Source organism: Adiantum capillus-veneris, chromosome 14, assembly GCF_014529385.1.
Source record: "Adiantum capillus-veneris isolate H3 chromosome 14, ASM1452938v2, whole genome shotgun sequence".
NCBI classification, from domain to species: domain Eukaryota; kingdom Viridiplantae; phylum Streptophyta; class Polypodiopsida; order Polypodiales; family Pteridaceae; genus Adiantum; species Adiantum capillus-veneris.
This window is the reverse complement of record NC_140944.1, coordinates 27,103,060-27,129,454: the sequence shown is the minus strand read 5'-3', so window position 1 is coordinate 27,129,454 and position 26,395 is coordinate 27,103,060. Positions and strand designations below refer to the sequence as shown.

Here is a 26,395-nt window from a genome sequence, read left to right as displayed (position 1 = left end):
TACAATGGCCATTCCCTATAAAACATGCTCCCACTATGGCTCCTGGGCCTCCGTTGGTCGCCATGCCGTTATTGCGGGCAATGGCCACTACAGGACCATTTCCTGCCTCGTCAAGGTCGCTGGTCCTTAGGCTGAAGATCTGAGCCGTACATCTACTTAACATTTTGCAACAGAATTTAGTCCATCAACCTTTGATGCATGCCAACTCAGAAAATGGATTCCCATGCTTCCTTGGATGAACTAGTGAGCGGCACGTCAACACTTCGAATTCAATCAGGGTGTGACACATCAACATGCAGAATGCTATTTGCCTGCAAGCAATGATTGAGTGCCGACTCAGCACAAGGAATAACATGTGCACAAATAAGGTGTGCAGCTCTAGGGTGTAGCGCTCACACACACGGACAGTTTGGATATAGTCTACACCACTCCCACTGACACTTGACGGTCGAGAATGGTCATTGCCTGTAAAACGAGCTCCCTCCATGGCTCCCATCCTCTGCCATTCGCCATGTGGTCACTCATTATTACAGGGAATGGTATAGAGAATGGCCACTGCAGGACCATTCCTTACCCCTTAACACCACTTCCTTTTGTGTAATGTGTCATCTCTACTAACTTCTCCAAATTCTGTTTACTTCTCTTTGGGATTTAAAAAATCCTCTCTTACGTCAGCAATGTCAAGCCAAGACCACACTATTTGCTCATAAAAGCTACATGTGGCTTCACATTCAATTTTACACAATTTCTCTTTCTAAATTCCAACGGCAAAGATTCTACCAATTAAGATTATCTCTTCCCTCTTTCCTCATTTCCAAATATCCTCTTTTTCTCCATTTCTATCTATAAACTAAACCACAGTGAACCGCCATTTTTTGGTTGGGAGCTCACTGTCTGCCGAGGGACGGGTCACGCACTTGTATGTTTATTCTCTACCCTAGCATCCCTTTCTCCGAAGGTTTTCGTGCCTTGAAACACTCCATTAGTCTCATTCTCTCCCTAGTTCCCCTTATCCTTAACAATCATCACATCTCTTTTGGTAATAGGTGTTGGCACCAAGTAAGAGACACCATCATAGGGTCTAACTTTCCAAGAGTCTATGCTTATCGTTGCCATTACCATCTACAAGAGATATTTTCCCTTTTATATCTTTGTGTCATGGAAGGTTCATAGATGATGCTTTTGATATTTTGCATTGTCCTGTCTTTAGCTTGAGAAACCTCCAGGTCTTTATGGTCACATGCTAGATAAGCATACCACAATCTCCCCTCCTACCTCTGTATGTGTGCACATTTCTAGAGTTTAAATTAGAAACTTAACTATCCCTACCTACTTATAGGCTACGTGAGAAAGTGCAATTCAATTTTTTTGGTGAGTTAACAAACTCACCGTGCAAAAGCCCTGTTAGCACCAACCAAGCCTCGACAATTTCTGACATGTGCAGAGATCATCACCGACTACAACAGGTAGAGGGAGGAAGACCAAGGCACAGATAGGAGAGAGAAAGCTTGAGCTGACCGGCAGGGGGAAGGCACAGTTTTGTAACTATGCCTTTTTGTAATGATACCTTTTTAGGCATAGTTACACTAGGAAGCCGGTGGAAAGCTGTGGAAAGTTGTCTAGTGTCAGGGCTGGTTGATTGTTCTTACGAAAAACTAAACCTCGTGTGACCATAGCCTAACTTCATTACATGCAGGTATCTTTTTTTCCAACTATACATGAACACGGACGCAGTAAGTTTGCAGAGTAATTTGGTGTTTATAATTTGTTGTTTTCTTTTTTTTGTGCTAGTCGAAATAAAAGAGAAATATCGATCCCAGATCTTGCAAGGGAAGACATTACAGAGCGCTCGCTTCAACAGACACACAGATCACGTTTTCGCGCCTGGTAGGGGTCGAACCTACGACTTTCTGCTTCGGAAGCAGACGCTCCATCCACTGAGCTACAAGCGCCGTATGGCTACACTGTAGGAGTTCTTAAACATCAACGATGCAAAAAGTGCTTCTTGTCCTTCTACAAGGTGGAACCATGCTTGCGTGGTTTAAGGCTAGCATCCTCTTCACCATTTTTTGTCACGGATTTTGGTTATCTGCCTTGGACATTCATCATCTAGACTAGCATTGGCATGTGTGTGTTTTTTATGATATGCAAGCATGTTGTATGCCTAAAACTACACACACATCCCGATTCCCTATGGAGCATAACGTCTTGAGTTTAAGACTCGTCGGATAGATCTTTGAGGTCTCTTGGGATTGTTCCTACAATGTTAAAATCTCTCTTCTCTTCTCCTTCTTCTTCTTCTTCTTCTTCTCTCTCTCTCTCTCTCTCACACACACACACACACACAAATGACCTTCTTCTATCTTGCTTCTTGCATGCCAAGATGCATGGAAGGTTGCTATGAAATTGGGTTGTAATATTATAAAAATCGATCAAACAAATACCTTGTAATTTTTTATAATATTTGTCTACTTAGAAAGGGACTTCATAAAAATCTGCCTTTAAAGGCTCTAGTCGAAGGGTTTGGATCATGATATAGAATGTTCTAAGTTGATTATCCTTAGACAAAGGCTTATTGTTAAAAATACCTAAATGGAAAGGTGCAAATCAAGAATAAGCTATGCTTACTCATCAAGTCCTCCCTTAAGCATAGCTCAAACAAAATGAGGTTAAAAGAAAATACCCTCCTAAAGGAGGAAGAAGTCCGCTCGGAAGTCATCTCCATATATGAGTAACAAAGCATATGATTGATAGAATGTACATACTGCAACAGGGCGAAGAAAAGTGAGATAAAATGTATAAATGAGCAACATTTCTCTCTATTTTGGGAAGGTAACTTAAGAAAGATTATCTTGAAAAGTGAAAGAAAATGATGGAAATTTTAAAAGGGGTCTGTTACCAAGTGGAAGCCCAAAATGTTGCTCTTGAAGTTGGACAAGTTTAGCACTTAAACTTGTCAAGGTAGAACCTTGGATGCGCCTTTGTATAGAATCTTTTTTGAGATTATATGCCTCCCCTTGATAGAGCTTGAAACTAGCTTGAATCAACCTTGAATCATATGTTGGAATTAGGGTTGCAGAGAAATGCACACAGCTTGGAGAAGACGAAGGAAGCTCAAGGCACACAATAGAGAGTGTGTTACTTAGTGTGCAATGGAAAGATAGATAGCCCTAGAGTGATGGGCGTATATACTATGCTCGGGGGGAAAAACCTCCTAAAGAGGGGAAAAATGCCCCGGCGGTCCTAGTGTGTTCACACACATCACTACCACATGTATATGGTAACAAATCCCCCCTAGAGTGATGCGGTGAACGAGAGCTGGCACATGAGTAAAGGGAAGTTCCATGCCCTGAGGACATGATCAGTCCACAAAGGGGAGGAAGCCCAAAGCTTAGCGGAAAGCTTCAAGCTTCTCATGAGACAATGCCTCTGTGAAAAGATCTGCAAGGTTGTCCTGTGTTGGCACATAAGCCAAGATGATCTCTCCTGCTGAGAGCCTCTCCTTGACATAGTGATAATGCACCTCAATGTGCTTTGTGCAAGCATGAAAAACTAGATTCCTCACAAGTGCCAATGAGCTCTGACTGTCAGTGTAGATAGTGTTGGCAGTGTCATGTTCAGCACCCAATCAGCCATAAGGCATCTCAACCATACACACTCAACCGTAGTCGTGAAGACTGCCCTGTACTCAGCCTCACAACTCGAAGTGGCCACAGTAGGTTGCTTCTTGCTCAACCATGAGATACATGAACTGCCAAGCATGAAACAAAAACCACTTGTGGACACTCACGTATCAAAACAACCGGTCCAATTTGAGTCCGAAAAAAGCATGTAAGTCTGGTGGCAATGATCCCCCCTTGGGATAAAACAAGCCAAGATGTAAAGTGCCACTAAGGTAGCCAAAAATCCTCTTGACAGCTTGCCAATGCTTAGACCCTGGGCTATGCATAAATTTGCTGACTTGTGAGACTGCAAACTGAATATCTGGCCTTGTGTTGCATACATAAATGAGACATCCAACAGCAGTTTGGTAAAGAGTGACATCTGCAGGATCACAAGCATCATGTAGACTCAATTTCAAACCCCTTTCCAAGTCCAAACTTACATAGCAATGTCTCTATGTAACTTTTCTGACACAAGGCAATACCACCATCACACTTCTTAAACTGTATACCCAAGTAATGATGCAACAACCTCAAATCTTTCATCTTGAAAGTGGCATTCAAATCAACCTTAAATTCAGCAATATGTCTCTCATTTGGTCCAGTGATCGGTAACTCATCTACATAAAGAACCACCATGAGAAGTACATCACCCTCACGCTTTACATACAGTGTGCTTTCTGTTGGACTGTTATGAAAGCCTTGTTTGACCAAATGAGTGTCAGCTTTCTCATACCAAGCACGAGGAGATTGCTTCAACCTATACAAAGCCTTGTTACATTTGCACACTTTGTCCTTTTTTGACAAAACCGGGAGGCTGCGTTACATAAACTTCCTCAAATATGTCACCATTAGGGAAAGCACTAACAATGTCTGATTGATGTACATCCCAACCAAAATGAGCTGCCAATGCACATAGAAAACGGCACAGTAATCATATGACAAGTCGGAGCAAAATTCTCTTCATAATCTATGCCTTTTTGTTGTGCATAACCCTTTGCAACAAGTCGAGCCTTATGGAGATCGATCTCACCATCCGGCTTGCGTTTCAACTTGTAAACCCACTTCATACCAATGGCCTTTTTGCCAGGAGTCAAATCACATAAAGTCCATGTGTCATTTTTTATAAGTGCATCATATTCTGATTGCATGTGGCAGCCATCCAATTTTCTGAATTTGTGCTTCATCAAAAGACAGAGGTTCCTCAACATCATGTAAGCTAGACACAGCCAAAGCATAACAATCTAATGCATAAGATACATGGCGAGAGCCTGAACGAGTACGACTAGACAAAGGTGCATCCAATTACTGTCACGCAAAGTGTACACCAGCCATTTTGGCATACCTCTAGCCTGCTCATTTTCAGCCCTTTCCTCATCAAGTACATCATGTACATCTACATCAGTAATAGGCTTATCTATAACATTTTTGAAAACCCCCATAGGCTGTACATTTGCCTCATTAGAATTTACATTCGAACTTCCACCACTAAAAAGAGGCAACAAAGTGTCATAAATGTCCTGTGAGCTTACATTATTGTCTCTATTACATGACAACAAGGGCTAAACAGGATCTTCCACAAACACTACATCTTGTGAAACTGAAATACGCTTTGTTTGTGGATGATACAACATGTAACCTTTGCTTTCAGTACTACAACCAACAAAAATACATTTGACAGCCTTATCATCCAATTTTCTGCGCTACACTTGTGGCACTAAACCATAAGCCAAACAGCCAAAAACACGCATGTGCTCAATAGATGGCTTTCTATCATGCCATGCTTCATATGGAGTCATAGACTGCAACCCTTTTGTAGAACACCTGTTGAGTACACAAGTGGCACACATGACAGCCTCGAGCCAAAACGAATGTGGTAAAGCTTGACTCTTGACCATACATCTTGCCATTTCCGTAAGAGACCTGTTTTTCCTCTTAGCAACACCATTTTGTTGAGGCGTATACGGCACTGTACATTGGTGTTTTATCCCACGACTAGCCAGAAATGCAATAAATTCATGAGACATATACTCCCCCCCTCGATCAGAACGGAGGGTGCCCATAGTACATTTCGATACATTTTCAACCATGGCCAGAAATCGTTTGAAGCACACAAAAACTTCGGACTTCACTTTAAGCGGAAATTCCCATGCATGCTTGGAGTAATCATCAATGAAAGTCACAAAGTACAGGTAATTGCCCGAGGACGGAGTTTGCATGGGCCCACAAACATCACTATGCACAAGCTGCAACCTACATGTGGCCCTAACTGAACCATCCTTTGGAAAACTTAGAACGCTGCATTTTACCCAAAATACAGCCTTCATAAACATGTTTGATAGGTGCTTCAAGAGGCAGCAAAGAAGCAGCCATAACAAATTTCTGCAAACGTAGCCAACTGGCAAAATTCAGATGCCCAAAATGTGCATGCCAAAGTTTTGCATCTGAAATAGCCCTTGAATCTGCAACTGCATTTGCAAAATTTTGTCCTCATTTGTCATACAAAGTGAGCTTATACAGCCCACAGCACAAAAGGCCAGATGCAACAATTTCATCACCAAAACTGAGATCATGAACTGTACATCTTCATCCACAAATTTGACTACAAGTCCAAGTCTAGCAAGTGCGGATACAAACAAAAGATTCTTCTTGATCCCAGGAACATAAAGTGCATCAACAAGTGTGAAAGAACTGCCATTTGTAGCATTAAGCACAATCTTTCCAACCCCCTGAACCGGATAAGAGGCATTGTTGGCACAAGTGACTGAATTCCCATGAGGGTCAGACTCAAGAGAGGTGAACAATTCACGATGTGAGGTAATGTGCTTTGTAGCACCGCTGTCGAAATACCACACATGTAAATCTACAGCAACTGACAAGCATGCATCATGGACAACAAGATTATAAGTGCACTCTGCACTAAAAGCCCATTCTGCATCAACATCAACATCACAGTCTCCTTTTATAGAAGACTCAACAATGGCTGCATTTGTAGTGGAACCAGCATTTGCAGGGAACCACCCTCTTTTTTCTTAGCCTCTTTGGCCTTCAACTTAGGACATTGCTTGATCAAGTGATCAATAGATTTACAATGATGGCAACACATATTCTTTTTTCCCTTATCACCAGAATTGTCAGACGAAGTGCTGTCAGAAGAAGCACTGGGAATAGAAGTTTTGCCACTTGCAGCAAAACCATAAGAAGTGGTTGCATTACTATTACCACCCTTTCTTTGAGAAGCAATAAAAGCCTGTTCAACTGCACGCTGCCTAGTCCTGTTTTTTCTGGAAAGTGACTCTTGCAACAACAATGTGCATAATGCATCAAATTTGACAACTTCAGGATTTCCTTGGGTCATAAGTCTCCAAGTACTAGCAAAAGTCTGGTAAGAATCTGGTAAGGCATCAAGAACAGTCTGCACAAGGGAACTCTCTGAAATGACTTCACCTGCAAAAATAAGTTGCTCATTGATATCCTTGACACCAGCAAGGAAAGTGTCCATATCATCTTCCTCATGCATAATCTTCGACTCCCGCTCTTTACGTAGCAAAGCAATTTTAGCCTCATTGCGACTTGCATAAAGACCAGCCAAAATATCCCAAGCCTGTTCTGCATATTTTGCTAAACGAATGTGAGAACAATGGTGCGCTTCACAGACAAAGCAATCAATGCATGAGCCTGCGCATCCTTTACATCCCAACGAGATTGTTCTACCGTAGGCAAAACAACTCTAATAGCAGCAATTCTTGCAGCAAGACCTGCAACATCCTCAACATCGCCTGTATCCTCAGAACCGGGACGTACATCAATGCCTTGCACAATATTCCAGACGCCCTTTGACACAAGAACATGTTGCATCATGTAAGCCCACATAGGGTATTGTCCCCAAACAACACGTGCTATATAGCACAAGCGGTAGTAGACTGTAAGGCACATGTTATGCAAAAAACGGCACTGACAGAAATTTTGCACAAAATGATGAAATAGCCTGTGCAATACTGACTGTAGTGGAAACGGAGGCCGAAATGAGCCCGAATCAAAAATCGGAGAAAGTGAGCAGGCGTGTGTTGGAGCTGCTGGCGATTGAGCCCGGGAGGACGCAACCTGTTGTGATACCAATTGTTGGAATTAGGGTTGTAGAGAAATGCACACAGCTTGGAGAAGACGAAGGAAGCTCAAGGCACACAATAGAGAGTGTGTTACTTAGTGTGCAATGGAAAGATAGATAGCCCTAGAGTGATGGGCGTATATACAATGCTCCGGGGGAAACCCTCCTAAAGAGGGAAAAAATGCTCCGGCGGTCCTAGTGTGTTCACACACATCACTCCACATATGGTAACATCATACTCTTGGATGAAGAATCTTGAAAGATGAAGCTTGACCTTGAATGATCATAGCAAAAATTGAGCAACTATCAACAAAGCAATGCATGACCATGCTCAAGCTTTGATGAAGAAACTTGCACTTGCTTTAAAGAACTTCAAGCTACCCAAAGAAAATGGACCTTCTCCTTAGACCTCTTTAGATGCATTGCCTAGCAGAAGCTCAATGTTCAATGCTTTATTTTCATGTGATTCAGATGGAGAACTTCCAATATGTGGTCAATTATTGTCCAAGTCGCCCTTGATTTAAAAGCACCTAATGAGAATAAGCTAGAAGATCTATCGCTAATCTTGAGCCAGGTCAAGGTGCATAAATAAGGATAAATAGGGAGAAAGTGATTTGCTTAGAGGCTAATTGATGTCTTGGTTCTAGCCCACGTGGTTTCCAAGGCAAAAAAAAAGGAAAGTCCTAGATTATATTCTTAATCTATAAGATCACACACTAAGCGCGCAAGGAAAGGATTTTTCTAGTTCATAAAGAAGGAGAAATTGAGTTTGCCTAGCTCATGGTGAGGTTCTATTCGTAATCTACATGCTTGCACACTTGGCTTGAAAGCATAAAACACAGTAAAAAGCGTCTAAGTCCTTTTTTGTTTGGAATTATTTTAAGAAGAGTTTTGCACGGAGGGGAGTGCGGGGTTAATTTTTTCCTTAACTATTTTGTAAGCATTTGCTCAACGAAGCTTTTGCAAGTCCAACCCTACCATTTTTGGCAGAGTTACCCAACCATTCTTTGTTTGGGGAGCTACCCAACACCACGGCAAACTGCAGAAGATCTTTTGTAGGCGAAAGCTTACAAATTAGATGACGCACGATTTACCCCCTCCAGCTCGACGTGCCAATGCGCTCTAAGAATATGGTCCACCTACTTTTAGAGGGGATTTTCACATGAAATTTTGACTCACCAAAACGATGCACTAAAGAAGAAAATGTGAAAAGTAAGGACATAACTAATGTATGAAGTTTCACTAGAGATAAAAATTTGAGTCTACCTAATTTTAGGAAAAGCTATCCACCACAAGAAAAATAACTAAGTGTAAATGTGCTAAACAATAAAAAGATGCATATTGGGGGTGAAATTTCTTGAGCAAATTGCTCGGCCAAATTTGTGGTACAACTTGTGTAGAGCTCTTTCTAATCAAATTAGGATGGGGACTCTTTGTTCCTATGAGCCGATGATGTTGTTTGCTCCAGTCATTGAAGACACTAACCTTCACAAACCCACTCTAGGCTTACCAATTAAGGACATGTGGAGGGAAGCAAGAAGCTTTGGAGAGGAGAATCCACTTCAAAGAGAGAACCACATAGCATGTATGTGAACTTGAATCAATTTTATGTCCTACCTACTTGATATGTACTTGAGGAATTGCACGCATCATGGATGTTTTATCCATGTAGGGGCAGAGAGTTTCTTATCAATGCCTTGCTTTCTATTCCCACGTTGTTTTTTGGTAGGAGTTCTTCTAGGCTAAGTATTAATGGTAGCAAGTTTCCATGTGAGTCCTTTAGAGAGGGTAACTAGGTTTTTGACCTAAAGCCTTCACCAACTGACAACCAACTGATTCAACCAATCATAAGGGGAAATTTGGGATGTTAATCCAGGCAAGAATCTTGATGGGTTCTCTACCTTCAAGTTCAAATCCTTTACATTACTTAAACAGGGTCATGGGTGTGTTTCCAACAAGCCACTAAGCTTGGCAACTATTATTTGAGGCCAGTCACAACTTGTCCTAAAGTTGATTTTTCCATAACGCTAGTTGTAGGCCTTTGGTAATGACTTCTCCTAAGGGAGTTGATGCATTATTTTCCTCCACATGTGTACTCTGAGTGCGTTAAGATCAACAATATCTCTTTGTAGAGCACCCAACATATATATTGTAGATGAGAGCAGCATAGAGAGATAAAGGATTTTGAGACCTATCACATGAGTCCTTGGTCACGCAAAGGGATATCTTTCAACTCTTCCCATGACCCTTACACTCTCATGCACTCAAAGGTGTGACAAAATCATCATATAACTATTTTTAGGCTATTAAATTGAGCTTCCACTGCTTTTTGCCTATTTCTAGGCCTTTTGCAAGCTTATCTTCTCCTTTATTGACCTAGCCTTGTGACTTGATTGAAAAATATCTTAGAAAATCAGTATATACTGATGCATAACCTTATTTTTACTCTGGCCATGTTCTCATGCTTTTGGGTACAATTAGAGAGAGAAAGTCTTAGTTCAGACATGGTTTGAGAAAATATTAGTTCAAAGGTAGTTTTTCATACTTTTGTTCTCAAAAAAGCATGGTGGAACTCATGAAAAATTCTTGCTCAGTGATAAATGTTCTTCATCCATTCAAGATCATCTATATTGGAGAACTTCATATATGAGCCCTTTTTATCATTTTTAGAGATATATTCTTAAAGTCGTTCTAGTCCTTATCATTTTTTAGTCATTGCTAAATCCCTTTTAAAAACATATCGCTCTTAAATCATATTCTTCCTTGACTATGCTTAAGAGCGTCCTGTAGGCGTTAATATGTTGCCTTTCCATGGTGTTGGCTAGAGCATCAATGTGCAATAGTAGGCATGTCAATACATATAGCGCTTACATCATCCCGCCATACATTGCAAGTCTTGGGTTGCTTGAGATATTTAACAAGACCTAAAATGCAAAACATTGAACGAGAGTTATGTCCTTGTTATGTAAGTATTACATTTATGCCTTATTTGTCTTTTCCTTGAAATTATTATGTGTTGGGATCCCTTTATGCTACAATATTATTCAACATTGGTTTTCAAGTATGAAAATAAAGTAAAGAAATTGTTACCTTTAGGGATAATTAGCCATTATAGCACATCCTCAATCATAGGAAAAGTGCTTGACTATTAATACAAAAATAGTGTTTTGCATGGGATGAGAGACTTGGGTTCCCAAAAATTTCTTCACATGGATTATGTTGACTAAAGCATGAAACTTTTCCAAGATGCTACAGTATATGAAAAGCATCTTCTCTTTTCCACATCGAACATTTGGAAGATTATATCCATAAACATGAGCAACAATATCTTACAACACTATTGCAAAATGATAAGAATTATGCATATATGATGTGTTCTTGAAATACCATTAGGTAATTTGTTTGAGACAGTTTCTACATTAATAGAAATGTTATTGAAATTAATTATTGAAAGAAGTATTTATCTCTTTAATTTAAATAGCCATAGATAGAGTAGGTCAAGCAAATACTTTTTGCTATTCTCCGTTTATGAAATCATAGTGTATTCCTCCATGGAAGCAGATAAAAAATCAACATGTAATTTGGTCTACCTCAAACGCTAAGTTTGGGCAAGTTGACTTGGTTGGAATAAAAATCCCTCTTGAACTTTCTGGTAAGTACTTTATTATTCATTAGGGTAAGTACAATATAATGCTAGCATTTATCCTTTACTATGCATAAGGGTAAGTATAATATAATCCTAAAGATATACATGGTACCTTTGGCCCTAAGTTGTGAAAGCATTTTGATTGCAAGTTACTTGGCTGCCATGTGAGTTCTCATGAAAACTTAGAAATTTGGAATAAAACATATATTTTCCTATTTAAGAAACCTCTTGGATTTAATCCCGTCAATTCATGTGGTAGAAATAAAAAGTTTGCACCTTTGTCACTTTTGGTCAAATTTTCATAGTCGAGTAATGGAGATTAAGCATGGAGAAATATTGTGGCCTTAAAACAGGGATACGACTCAAGTGTATGAAAGTTTTTTGTGGTATGCATGTCATTGGTTGTGTTAATATAGATAGAGAGTGTGTTTATTTATGGCTTATAGAGAGCCATGCACAACTATGTGGATACTTTTATCCTTGGAGACAATTTTAATATAAGATCAAAATAATCTATGCAAAACAAATTGTAGGTAAATCACCTTTTTCATTGAACGATGACTCTATAATTTTCTTAATTCAACCTTGTTTCCTTCATAGTGATTCCATCGTGTCCATGTAAATTCAAAGGAGTTTCGGAGCTTACAAGCCCTTTTCATCCTATCCCCTTATGAGCCTAGAATTAACCATCTCCAAGACTTGCCCAGCTATTAGATTCTTTTCCTTGCATTGGCTCAAGCCCTTGTGAATCCCTATGAATTATTTCCTTCAATACAAATTCAAGCATGAAATCCTCAACAAAGTTTCATTTTGCCTCAGTTTTTGTGTGAAGGGAGGATTTTGTATTTTTTTATGGTTTGTGGAAGAACCAAATACAAATAGAGACGTTCCTTCAGAAAGAGAATTTTCCTTAGGAAAAATAATTATTGATGGAGACTTATGTATGTACCTTGGGTCACCCAATGACTACATTCTTTTGCTCCAAAGTCAGAATTTGAGTCGTCGGTATTGATGCTTTTCTAGAAAACTTATATTTCTACTTCTCCCATATAATGGCTACATATCCTTATCCTTTTGTTGCAATGATCATGGAATTCATAGTTGCATTGGTGTTAATTTTGAAATCTTAGCATGCACACACTTTACATCATACTTCTTATCAATCAGAGATACCTTATAGGCCAGTAAGTCATCGTGGTATTCCTTTGAGCCTTTTGAAGTTTTATTTTAAGGTGAGAAGAGATAAAGATGATATCTCACTTGTGGCTCAATAAAATTAATTTAACTGGATCTCATATTGATTCCATCCTCTCAAGAATATTGGTCTATAAATTGACATGAGATCATATTTTAGGATAACTTTTCTATGTCATGTACCCAAAATTTCATTGCAATATGCTAATATAGAATCTTATGTGTGAATTTGAGTAAGTAGGTATTGAATTTTTCTTGATATGATTTGAGGGCTCTCATTGGCTTGCAGTTCCCTACGTGTAAAATGTGGAAATGGTTTGTCAATTTGATTCTTCTTCTCCATAGTACTCCTTGAGACCGAGAAAATTTTTAGGGATCATTTTGGCCTCACTGGTACCATGTGATGAAGGTGCTCTCTGTGATAACTATCATGTTGGGTCATACTCTAGTCAAGGTTTTTGTTAGTATATCAAAGAGATATCTTATATGCTAGTTCATGATTGAGGTTTACTTTTATTATAATCTTCATATATGATTCCTAAACAGAAGGTTATAGAATACCCAGTTTGTGGTGTTGCACTCAATCGGATCCTCAAACTCCCATATGTGTGAGAGAGAGAGAGAGAGAGAGAGAGAGAGAGAGAGAGAGAGAGATTGAAAGGTTTCTCATCAATTATTTCCAAAAATATTTTAGCAGAGGTAATTTTCTCTTCATAGGAGTCAATAAATGTAGATAGCCTTCCAAAAGCAACATACAATTTGCTTGGGGGTGTTTATGTATATTAAAGAGTTAGTAGAAAAACATGAGGGAATTATGTATTCTATTTGTAAAACAAAATTAGGACACTTTGGTCACATTTAAATCCAGCTCCCCAATTTTACATCTTTAAAAATCAAAGGAGAAGATTGAACTTGACTTTGAAACCAAAACTTTATGGTTGATTAATATTAATCTATTGGATAACCAAGTATATATACCATAAGCTCCATTAAATCATGCGGTAGAATTTGTGGCTATAAATACATGAAATTAGATTGTTTGAACTCTTGAATTATCTATACATGTAACCTTTGAGAAGGTATTGCACTCGCACTTTGTTGGGGTGGTAAAGCCCAATGTGCCGCACCTGAGTGTTGGGCGGCCGCAGACTAACCGGGAACTAACACTGACCATTCATTCTACATAAAAGAATAAGAACTCATAACCCTAACACTATTGGGTTTGGAGTCCACCCAAACCTGTGTCTCATCTCTTCTCCTCTCTTCTCCATTGCTGCACACACACACACACATGCTCTCGCATGCGCACTTCAACTGGGATTGGAGCTCAGGGATTGGGAGCACCATTGGAGCTCAGCGGGGAGGCAGGCAGAGAAGCAGCAAACACTGCAGCACGTTTTGCAGATCTGTTTGGCCTACCAAAACATCTTCATTCAAGCCGATTCCTCATCTTCCTAACCGGTTTTTTGTCCTCTTCAACTTTGGAAAAGAAAGTTTTCTCAAAATCTTCACCAATTTTGAGATACGTCACTCAGAGTCCAGACTGCCTATAGGTCGTGAAGTACAAGCTGCAAATTTTTACAGATCTGTTTTGACCTGTAAAAACAGCTTATTTCATGTCCATTCCCGCATTAACTATCCGTTTTTGCGTGGTCTACAACTTTGCAGAAGGAAGTTTCTGCAAGTTTTGCACGGTTTGAGAGAGATTCAGTTCAGACAGCAGGGTGGTCTACCTTCATCGATTTTTCGGCGTACAGGTTTTTGTTGTAGACTCGTTCTTCGATCTTTGTCACATGCATATTTGATGTAAGATCTTGAGAGTCTGTTAAATCAGACAAACCACCACAGTGGTTACAGAAAAGAGTTTCTGTGGTTGATGTAAGATCTTATCTGGTTTATGTATTGTGATGGAAATATGCAAAGCCTATTGTTGAGGGTCGTGGTGGTAAGGTTTTATTGAGCTGGGGGATTGTCAAATGTGGAGATCCTTTTGGTGATAGAGGTTTTGGAGCGAGCCCCCGACATCCCCATAGTTTTCGCATCGACATAGGATGTATGTTTATGCGGTTAGTGCAGTATTGGTGTGCATCTGCTAACCCGCCATTGTTGGCATTGCTGTCATCTTTTTGTGTATATGTTTGACAGTATTCAGTTGGTCAGAGACACTCTTCTAGAGTCGGAGACACTAACAATGACAATTCTTTGAGATTCTATCTTGCCGGTTTAGCCACTTTGATCAGTGTTTCAGTCGCGTTGTACACATTTGTTTTGGGTTCAAAAGTAAGTTTTGCAGGGGAGACTTTGCCAAAAGTTTTCAGGTTTTCTATTATCTTTTTAGTGCAGGATCTATCACTTTTTGTTCCTTGTCGATGATAGCTTCATCATCGAAGAACTCTTTGTTCAACATTAAGAAGTTAGATGGCACTAACTTCCCATTTTGAAAGAAACAAATTTACAATGTCTTAGAACAGAAGAAGCAGATCCGACCGATAAAGATGAAGGGGATAAAGCCTAAGGATATGGAGGAGTATGATTGGGAGGAGTTGGAGGAGCTTGCCAGGTCCACCATCATGCTGACTTTGTCAAAGAATGTGTACTTCAATGTGAACATGGAAAAGACTAGCTATGGGCTATGGAAGAAGTTATGTGACTTGTATGAGAAGCAAAGAGTAGCATCACAGGTTTATTGGCTGAAAAAGTTAGTTGATTTGAAGATGGATGAGGGCACACCCATGTGCAACCATCGCAATGAGTTCAACACAATTTTCAATCAGCTTTCTGCGCAGGGAGTCAATTTCGACAATTCGGTCAAAGCAATAGTCTTGCTAGTTACGTTGCGAGAAAGTTGGGATACTTTTTGCACAGCCATAAGTAACTCAGCATCTCTTGATGGTTTAACATGTGCTGATGTTGAGGGAAATTTTCTTATTGAAGAGGTTAGCAGGAAGAATCTTGATACTTTTTGTGGTACTAGCAATGCTCTCGTTGTTCGTGGTCGATCGCAAGAAAAGGGCAAGTAGAATCAGATAGGAAAATCTCCTAGAAAATCACGTGTTCAAAAATACATTGAGTGCTATCATTGTCACAAAAAGGGTCATATGAAGATAGACTGTCGAAATTCGAAATAAGAGAAAGGTAAAGACAAGAAGCAGGAAGAACACAGCATAAAGAAGCACTCGGAAAAGTGAGCCATTAGAGTTAGTGCATAGTGATGTGTGACCTATGCCTAATGTATCCATGGGAGGTTCATTGTACTTTTTTACATGCATTGATGACTTCTCAAGGAAAGTGTGGGTATATCGTCTCAGGAAGAAGGATGAAGTTCTTTCAAAATTTTAGAATTTTGTGGCATTAGTGGAGAATTAGTCTGGCAAGAAATTCAAGTGCTTAAGGTCAGATAATGGTGGTAAGTATGTCACTAAAGCCTTTCAAAAAATTTGTGATTCCAAAGGCATCAAAAGAGACTTGACTACTCCATATAACCCTCCACAAAATGGTGTTGCTGAGAGGATGAACCGTACCATACAAGAGAAGCTACGTAGCATGTTGTCTAATGCAGAATTGCCTAATAGATTTTGGGCGGAAGCATTAGCAACTGTTTTCCATCTTATTAATAGATCTACTAACAAGGCTTTAGATGAGAAGGTACCTGAAGAGCTTTGGTCTGGAAAGCCACCTTGTTACAAGCATCTTAGAGTCTTTGGGTGTGAAGCATATTCCCATGTTCCAGAGTTTTGAAGCAAGTTGGCTCCCAAGTCAAAGAAATACATATTTCTTGGCTATGGCAATCCTGGCGAGATGGGATTTCGGTTATGGGATCCTGAAGCTAAAAAGATAGTTCGCAGCAATGATGTATACTTCAATGAAGAAAAGATGCATAAGAAGCTTATGCATACAGTGGACGTCAAGAGAGTTATCTTCCAAGAGGATGGAATTATGCACAATATAGCTGAAGTGCCTAATGTCAGACAACAAGTACAGAATCCTCCTGTAGTACAAGATGTTGTTGAGGGACAACCAGCTCAAGCAGTTATTAGAAGTTCTACAAGAGTTTTAAGGCCTCCTGATAGATTTACTCCCTCATTGGACTACATTATGTTGACAGATTGCGAAGAGCCTTCCTGCTATAAAGAAGCCATGTCAATGGATGACAAGGCAAAGTGGGAGAAAGCTATGCAATCAGAAATGGACTCATTACATAAGAATCAAACTTGGAAGTTGGTTCGGTTTCCTAAAGGTAAAAAGGCATTACCATGCAAATGGGTGTATAAGCAAAAAAATACACCTCATGATAATAAACCCAAGTACAAGGCACAACTTGTTGCTAAAGGATTTAAGCAACAGCAGGGTATTGACTTTGATGATATCTTTTCTCCGGTTGTCAAGATGACTACTCTGCGGTGCGTACTTGTGCTGGTTGCTATAGAAGACATGGAACTTGACCAAATGGATATCAAGACGGCGTTCTTGCATGGTGATCTTCAAGAAGAAGTTTATATGCATCAGCCAAAAGGTTTTGTTGAGAAGGGCAATGAAGACTTGGTGTGTCAATTAGAAAAGACTCTTTATGGTCTAAAACAATCATCAAGGGAGTGGTATCGTAAATTCTACTCGTTCATGCTCTCTCAAGGCTACAAATGTAACGATATGGACCATTGGCTCTACAATAAGCAAGCTAAAGATGGTAGTTTGCTGATTTTGGTCCTTTGTGTGGATGATATGTTAATTACTGGAAAATGCAGGGATGAGATTTCAGTCTTGAAGTCAGTTACATGCAAACTTTGAAATGAAAGACATGGGTGAAGCAAGCCATATCCTTGGCATGTGCATTAAGCGAGACAGATGCAAGAAATTGGTCTATTTATCTCAATCTGAGTACATTGCTAAAGTGCTCAAGCGTTTCAATATGGAGAAGGGGAAGGCATTGAGTACTCCATTGCCTCCATATGTGAAACTTTCTAAAAATGATTGCCCTAAGTTTGAAGAGAAGAAGGTTGAAATGGCACAAGTGCCTTATTCATCTGCAGTTGGGAGTTTGATGTATGTTATGATTGCTACACGTCCTGATATTTCTTTTGCAATGGGAGTTGTTAGCAGATATATGTCAAATCCAGGCAAGAAACATTGGGAGGCGGTGAAAGGGGTTATGCAATATTTGAATGGTACAAAATACATGTGCATTTTCTTTGGAAGAAAGGAAGCATGTGTAATGGGTTACACGAGGCAGATTGTGCAGGAGACTTGGGCAAGAGAAGGTCCACTTCAGGCTATGTTTTTGAATTCAGTGGAGGTGCAGTTTCATGGCGATCTCGTTTGCAAGATTGGGTTACCCTGTCTACTACAAAGGCTAAATATGTTACAGCTTCAGAAGCTTTCAAGGAAGCTATATGGCTTGGCCAACTGGTGGGAGACTTGGGAATCAATGTTGAGATGCATGTGCTACATTGTGATAGCCAAAGTGCTATACAATTGGCAAAGAATCGAGTGTTTCATGCAAAGACAAAGCATGTGGATGTGAAGTATCACTTCATTCGTGAGGTGCTTGAGGACAAGCAATTGCAGCTTTCCAAGATACACACCACTGAGAATCCTGCTGATCTTCTAACAAAGGGCTTACCTTCAAAACGGTTTGCACATTTTCGGGCACTCATGGGCATTGGGTAGATGATTCTGGTCATTGTCTACCTGTATTGTATGTATATATACATTGTCACCCTAGCTTAAAGGCACATTGTCCTTTAAGTGGGAGGTTGTTGGGGTGGTAAATCCCAATGTGCCACGCTTGAGTGTTGGGCAGTCGGAGACTAACCGGGAACTAACACTGACCATTCATTCTACATAAAAGAATAAGGACTCATAACCCTAACACTATTGTGTTTAGAGTGCACCCAAACCTGTGTCTCCTCTCTTCTCCATTGCTGCACACACACACACACATGCTCTCGCATGCACACTTCACACTTAACGATGATTTCATCCATCATATTGTGGGATGACTACATTGGCAATTATGGCAAGAACTTGAGTAGTTATTTGGTACTCAGATGAAGAATGTGAAGGTTGTTCTCAAGATTGAGTTATTTTCCCTCATCTTGAAGAAAGGTACTATGCGTATAACTCACATCAATAGTATGCAAAGTCTTATGTTATAACTTTCTAGAATTAATGCCAACGTTAAAGAAGGTGAATCTATTATTGTCCTACTTAGAGTGCACATGATTTGCCAGATTATAGGACTATTTTCACTACATTGCAGAACCTTACTGATCTCATATTTTTAAGTGTAGTTGCTTCACTTTAGAGATAGGAATGTGTCAATTCTAACAACAAACATCCATCTTTTGCGGAAGTGTACACCAATCCTGCTCTCACAGTGCATCATCGAATACAACGTGTTGTTTCTACTAATACTTCTCCCTATAGTCATTGTAAAAATCAAATTAATTGTTCAAGATGTGGAAGACCTAACCATGTTGAAAGAGGTTGTTTTTACAAGAACATACAAAAAGGCGATTGGGTCAGAGATAAACAAAATGATGAACCAAATGTTCCACCACTTGGTGTTGCAACAAATCTTCTATATGATGAAGAGTGGATTCTAAACTAACTTCCTTTCTATTTTTTCACAATAGTTTACTTCTAGAAGGGTTTGATATTGACTCTATGCATAGTCAAGACCCCCTTCATTGCACAACAGAATCAAGGATAATTCAAGAAATGTAGAGACATCAGTTTAATATAGACAATTCTTAGTTTCCACAACTTGAATAATCTACAACTTTTTAACAAGTTGTGTAAGCAGCTAAACTAGATAAGAAGCCACTAAAGCCAAAGCGGAGGACACTTGATAAGGGGGATTATTGGATAATCAAGCATACATCACTATGGAATTTAGCCCTTAAATCATGCATCAGAGTTAATGGCTAGGAATACATGCAATTAAAGTGGTTGGACTCTTTAATTCTTTGAATTGTAACCTTTGGTTGAATACAATGAATTTTGTGTCTTTTCCCTTATTTGTAGCTTCCTCTTTGTCCTTTGCTACTTGTGCCTTGCACTTCAATTCCATCTTCTTCATCCTTCCCTGTCAAGGCTGGGTAAAGGCTATGCACACCGTACATGATCAAAAGGAGCATCTTTACATTAATTATCTAGGAATCCCAAATACTTTTCTCCTATTGGCATGACGAAAAAGTTAGTCATCAATGTCAGCTCAAATTCATACCACGCTACAAGTTAATTATCTTTAGCTTTGTCAAAGGAGAAAGGCTTCCCTTCCTCTTCTTGGGTTTTATAAATTCAAGAGGAAATACATGGCATTCTTCTTATAGATGTCCCTTTATCCAAGTTTTTACATTACATTGATGACATTAACTAATGGAGCTATCTAAGGCTTTTTCTTGTTCATGAGTTTTATAGAGAGAAATTTGTTAGGGACTCATAATCTTGTGTCAAATGAAGAGACACTATCTTCTCCAAAAATCTAGAAACTTTTGTACATTACCCACACTTGTGCCTTTGATTGTTAATTAATGAGACTAGGGAAGAAGGTCAAAAGAATATCCAACTTGGCACATCCAATCATTTCAAGCTTCTATATCTCAATAAGGGAAAAGTGGAGTATCTCCCTAGAGGAGAATTCATTATTAATGTTGTCACTCCCAAAATGTTAAGCTTGTTGTCATTTGAAGGGAGAATAGAGTCCTCATCCCATAGTTTGCCATCCATGAACTATCTTGAAATGTTTTGTCTTTTATTAGAAAGAGAACCTCGTGCTCATGCCAATGGAAGGGGCATTATTATGCATCGTTCCCAAAATGTTAAGCTTGTTGTTATTTGAAGGGAGAATAGATTCCTCATCCCATAATTTGGTTAACCAATAAGCAAAACCATCCATGAACTACCTTAAAATGTTTTGTTTTTTTATTAGAAAGAGAACCTCGTGCTCATGCCAACGAAAGGGGCATTATTATGCATCATGTTAATTTCATACAAATCAAATCAAATCTTTTTTTCACTTGACATGATGTGCACAATGCACCTATCACCATGGGGGTTATGAGATTAGGTAATGTCCAAGAAGAAACAACAAGTCCTAGTCTCTAATAGAAGTGTTATGATAATAATGATGATTCACACACCATGCCGTAAATGTGAAATATTAAGATGTTAGAATGATGCAAAATACACATATTGAAGTCTAAAATTGTTAAGAAAGCCTCTTCTAAGAAAGAATTTCACATTAGAAATAGCAAAAATTGTGGTACATCTCATTCATACCTTTTCCTAATTACTACATCTTGAAAATTTTCATTCTTCCCAACATCAAGTATCAATTTTCTATAATCATTGAGAACATTAAATACAAGAACTCTCAGTCTCATGGCTTGTTGACTACTCGAGCTATAAGTGTGGACAAAGAGACAAAAGAAGCTTCAAAGAGGAGAATCTACCTTATAGAGAACTTCTATATATAATGGCCCAAATATCTAAAGAGTTGGTATGGAGAACATAAAACTTCTTTACGAGATCTCTTCGTAAAAGGGGTTCAGCATAGATATAGTAGAAGACAGCAACATAGAGTGACAAAAGAGTCTATGAGCTCTTCGATGAGTCCTTGATCACCAAAAGGGCTACCCTACAACTCCTTCCATCATCTCCACACTCGCATGCATGGAGAGTGTGTGATAAAAGCATCGAATAGCTATTTTTAGGCTACTAAATTGAGCTTCTGTTGCTTTTTGCCAGTATTGAGGCATCGTTACGTGGTTTTTTTCTCCATTGATTTAGTCTTGTAAGGGCTAAGGAATAATATTCATGTAGACACATAGTCCTCCTCCATATCAACATTATGCATACGAATTCGTTCAAAATCATCCTTAGAAGCATCCTAATTAGAAATCTCACCATCAAGAGGAGAATCCTCAAAATCATTCACCACATTTGAATGTGAATAGCGACATCCATGCATCATCTTCCTTACCATCACACTAACTTCGATCTCACACTTTACTTCTTGGTCCACCATAGGTTTAACCACATGATCTTCTTCATATTGAAAGTTCACAACCATGACTCTTTTACATGTGCTATCAAACACAATGTCTTGCTTGCCCCACAAATATGCATACTCACCAACACACTTTTCATTACCATGTGAAAGGCCTTTGCTACAATGATTTCCAACTATATTTATACTTTGGTCGATTCTAAGATCATTTTTCATGCTTTTTGTTCTCAAAAAAGCATGGTGGGACTCATGAGAAATGAACTTTATTTCTTGATAAGTATTCTTCAATCACTAAAGCTTATCTCATAGAATCTCATTTATGATCAAGTCATTATCATCTCAAAAGAACTAGTCAACCCTTAGGAAATTGTGTCATCAGACCCTTTTAGCATTGCAATTGTCTAGTCTTGCCATTTTCATTGAGACAAGGTCAATTCAAGATGGAAATCACACGTTTTAGGTCAGTTGTGGGGCATTCTAGTCCTAGTAAACCGTTTCAAAAAACTTAGAGATGCATCTAGTGGCTTGTCAATGTATAGAACCTCTTAGTCTTTTTGGAATTTGGCTTTTTCTATTTCCATTAAGAATTGATCGATTATAGGGGCCTTTCTAAGCAATTTCTCCCATTAGCCTACACAAGAAAATCGTATTTCTTACTTCACTCCTTTATTCTAACCTCATCGATACTTTTATGTTATACCGAGATCATAGCTTGAAGCCCTAGAATATTTTTTTAGCCATCAATAAGTCCATTTTTGTTACACGGGCTGGCTTTTAGTGGTGAAACAAGCTACCACCCATTTATTACCCAAGGTATTGAGGCTTTTTTTATGTGCTTTTTCACAAGAGGCTTATATGAGAAAGGAGATTTCACTACTTCGTCGAGACCTCACCCTCACAAAGTAAAAACCTGCCATGGTTACCATGTAACCATCTTTTCTACTTTCTAACACTATGTTGCTCTCCATTTTAGTTTTTCCAAAAAAGAAAGAGGTTAATATTAATTAACTTCAAAATATATATATTCATTACCTATATAGTGCAAATGCACTCTAAAGAGGCTAAAGAGAAGAAAGCGTTGAAGGGAAAATAAACGAGAAGAGAAACACAAATATATCAATGTGCACACAGTTTTATGAGACATCTCATACTCAAGGGATTTTCTCTTCTCTTCTCTTTTATTTTCCCTTCCTTTGTCCACAGTTTTTAGACTCTCTCATTCATAACAAATATTTGTAACTTGCCAAACATGAATTTGATCTACTTTCAAGTACTTTAGTCGGTGGCCACCTTGTGCCTTTATCAGAGTATGAGAATATCTATTGAGCCAACACTCGCAAAGCCAAACCTTCAAATAACGCTACCAAATAGAATGTCAACCAATGGGTGATAAAGGAACATGGAGACATCTCATACTCTAAGGGATTTTCAATGCATGGAGCATGTTATGGCAAGGGGACACCTCACAATTGATCGAGTTTTGTCATGAAGATCCAAGAACATTAACCTTTTCACAAGGCATGATCCTACTTGAAAGAATCCACAAAGTGGGGCATATTAGAAGTGATAATAATTTATTTGGAAACTAAGACAATCACAAGCTCTAGTGGAATTCAAACTAAGGTCCACGAGATCATTATCTACTTGGTAGTAATCATGATCTTGTTGGCAACTAAGTCAAGCCAAGCTTATGTTTCTCCATGTGGAATGATGGTGTTTGTTTTGTTTGTAGCATTGAACTCCACTGTAATGGCATGTTTCTCATTAGGAGTTCCTTTTCAAATAGCTTTCAAAGACAAAGCCAACATTGGCTTTGAGTCTCATAAATAATAGGCTCACAATACTGTTTTGCTTGTTCGAAAAACCGCATAAACCATACACACTACATGACATGTGAAGTTTTGCTGCTTCAAGAAAGCTCATGAAACGATTTTTTTGTTTTAGCTTATGGCACCTTCTACACTATGTTATTATCTTCAAACATTTGGATCATGCTGCTCTTAAAATATTAATTTAAAATACAGCTCCTCCATAGTGCATGCTTTTTTTTTGCTTACATCATTCTGAAACTCTCATTTTTGTTTGTCAAAGCATCAATGGCTTATGTCCACATGGGAGTTTCATGCCAAGCTTCCAAATTTAATTCAAATGCATCCTACATGGGAATAGAGTTTGACATTGGCTTCAATTTAAGGGAAAGGATGTGTTTGCAAGGATTTTCGCCAGGCAAGGTCAGTTATTAACAAAATGAATCAATATCCGAACTGTCATGCCAAGATTGGATGTTTAAAGCATGTTTGCACACAGATTGCAAACAAAGTGATTTTCGAGCCGCAAGCAAGATCGAGTATGTCAACCACTACACTTAAATGGCTTTGACATAAAACCACTTGTGCATGCATTGTAACTCAAAATCATTGGTGCATGTTATTACCATTGACAGCCCAACCACCGCATGGGAACTACCTCGTTAAAAAACAACATTAAAAACCCAATTTGGCAACCTTTCTTCCAAAGTTCGACGTGAGAGAAGGATGCACATGGAAGTCTTACAAGAATAAAAATGTAAAAGATGCGTAGCCACAAAAACAGTCGCATATCTCAGTGTGAAAGCCCATCAACCCTTCAGGGGAAATTGGTTAAGGAAAGCTCTCTCAAGAGGTGCATGCATGTCATTTTTGCCACTAAATATGACTTCAATGGCTCAAGACCCGCCGCCTGTATTCACCAAGAGCCCAGATAGGAAATATATTGCGATAAGCTGAATAGGATATCATACAATTACGATTGAACACACCAGTGATTTCCTGCCAACAATTTCACGTGTCTTCATTAGCATATGAACACTTCAAAAATCTAGCGAAGTATTCATAAGGCCCCTACACCATACCTGCTGTGGATAGTCCCCGTTCTCAAGCTGAGAATTAATTAATACAGTAGCAGCTTCATGCAGAGGCCTTGGATCCCTTTCAGCCTGCATAATGAAGCCATTAGCAAAGAAAGTCCTCTTCTAATACAGAACGGTGTGTGCCAACATACACATAGAACTGAAACACAGTATATCATGCAAATGGATACTAGCTTACTTTGTGCGGTAATAGAAATTCGCTGACAGGAGCACAACACAGTACATTCCAACATACACACAGAATTGAAGCCCAGTAAATCTTGCACATGAATACTAGCTTACTTGTCCTGCATAAAGAAGAGCAAGCATTGCCCATGAAGTGTGGACAACATGAGGACGATCATTTGGAAGGTTTGTATACACCTGTGAAAAAAGGAAAACCCGAACTTAAGACAATCAATCGCGGGGTGAGAATTGAAGCATAAAGACTACGATGGAACCTTATCCTGGCAAGAAAGGTAGCTTTCACCCCAACCGCCTGATGAAAGCTTCTTGGAGAGCAGAAAATTGCATGCTTTTTTAAGCGTTTCAGATTCGTACGTTCTGCCAGCTGAGAGTAGTCCAATCACCCCAAACCACCCAGCATAAGTGAAGCATACTCCCCAACTCCCATACCTATAAAGAATCAATAAACACACAACAGCTTGCAGATTCAGTCACTACATTCTCCCAGCTCTTTAGCATGTGTAAAGGAAAGTAAATGCTGACCAAGAACCATCTTCTCTCTGAATGCTTTCGATGTATTTAGCAGCATGCTGAATGCAAGCATTGACTTCCTCTGTCCGATGTTTAGGGTACAACTTTTTGAAAGCTGCCAAAGCTTGAATGACTGCAGAGGTACATTCCACATACCTGCGAACAGGAGTCTCGATCGTCACTTGAATGGTTTCAAATGAGATACATATAACCGATCAGCCAGACTTACTGGTAGTCAATCACAATATCTCCAAAGGTCTCGGCTGGGTTGATTAACTATAAAAATTGATCAAGTTAGAATATACTGCAACTTGCTTGACTCAAAAACATTAGAAGACTAGTAAAATAGCAACCTCCAACCAAGGATAAGATCTCGTTAACTCATACGTGGCAACCCCACCATTGCCATTCTGCACAAGATTGCACATAAAAGCTATGAGCTACATAAATGTACACACGCACACACACCCATATATATTTATGCACCGATACACACTTTCTTTTTTGTAAAGTGCTCATGCTTAATCTCTTCAACACTCACTTTGCATAAGATCCCAACTGCTTTTCAAAAAACAAAACCTACCAACCTGATATGACAGCATTGTATTCACAGCATCGTAGAAACGTTCAGCTTGTAGCGATTCACCAACAATGTCAGAAGGCAGTTGGCTCAATGCTAGTGCAGCCTGCAGTTTTCAGAAGCCAAAAAAATGATTACCTGAAATCCCAAGAAAGCCAAGCTACAACAAAACTACGGATGGTCACCTTAAAGCCTTCTGCGGTGCAATCAGAAATAGGCCAACCATGGTCTCTTGTAGAAAAAGGCCAAGCACCCTTTGAGATATGCCTATACCAGAACTGAAGGTCTCCTGGGCAGTCATTTCGAACCTTCAAAAGTTCACTGGTCGCTCAGCAAACATGACAACAGGAAATCTATATCCTGAGACAAAGCAGCTTAAACACTACCTGACTTCGATCAATAAAATGATGTGCCTTTTTGAGCATAGGTCCACACGTTTCTAGGAGTCCAGTAGAGATGAGAGCCTGAACAGCAAAGGAAGTGTCCCACAACTGACTACCATTGTAGCCCTACATAACAAAACGATCATTTACCACGGATATTATAAAACTTCCTTGCTAAAAAATGAGCTTAAAAAGTTGGCATATCTAT

General features: G+C 39.2%; 1 protein-coding gene and 1 non-coding gene across 2 annotated transcripts in view; both read right to left on the bottom strand.

The window, feature by feature from the left end:
• Nucleotides 1-1,879: 1,879 nt before the first annotated feature.
• Nucleotides 1,880-1,952, bottom strand: TRNAR-CCG (transfer RNA arginine (anticodon CCG)). Its single transcript has one exon. It is a non-coding gene; the product is annotated as a tRNA-Arg (tRNA).
• Nucleotides 1,953-24,056: 22,104 nt separating this feature from the next.
• LOC147442128 (cycloartenol synthase 2-like) overlaps nucleotides 24,057-26,395 on the bottom strand; it is a 37,112-nt gene continuing 34,773 nt past the window's right edge. The window contains exons 9-18 of the mRNA XM_086528418.1: nucleotides 26,191-26,313; nucleotides 25,990-26,112; nucleotides 25,812-25,910; nucleotides 25,578-25,634; nucleotides 25,454-25,500; nucleotides 25,237-25,380; nucleotides 24,969-25,143; nucleotides 24,811-24,891; nucleotides 24,511-24,594; nucleotides 24,057-24,427 (exon numbers count right to left, since the gene is read on the bottom strand). Coding sequence (XP_086384544.1) covers nucleotides 24,317-24,427; nucleotides 24,511-24,594; nucleotides 24,811-24,891; nucleotides 24,969-25,143; nucleotides 25,237-25,380; nucleotides 25,454-25,500; nucleotides 25,578-25,634; nucleotides 25,812-25,910; nucleotides 25,990-26,112; nucleotides 26,191-26,313 — 1,044 coding nt within the window. The 3' untranslated portion in view covers nucleotides 24,057-24,316. The remainder of the gene's footprint in view (nucleotides 24,428-24,510; nucleotides 24,595-24,810; nucleotides 24,892-24,968; nucleotides 25,144-25,236; nucleotides 25,381-25,453; nucleotides 25,501-25,577; nucleotides 25,635-25,811; nucleotides 25,911-25,989; nucleotides 26,113-26,190; nucleotides 26,314-26,395) is intronic.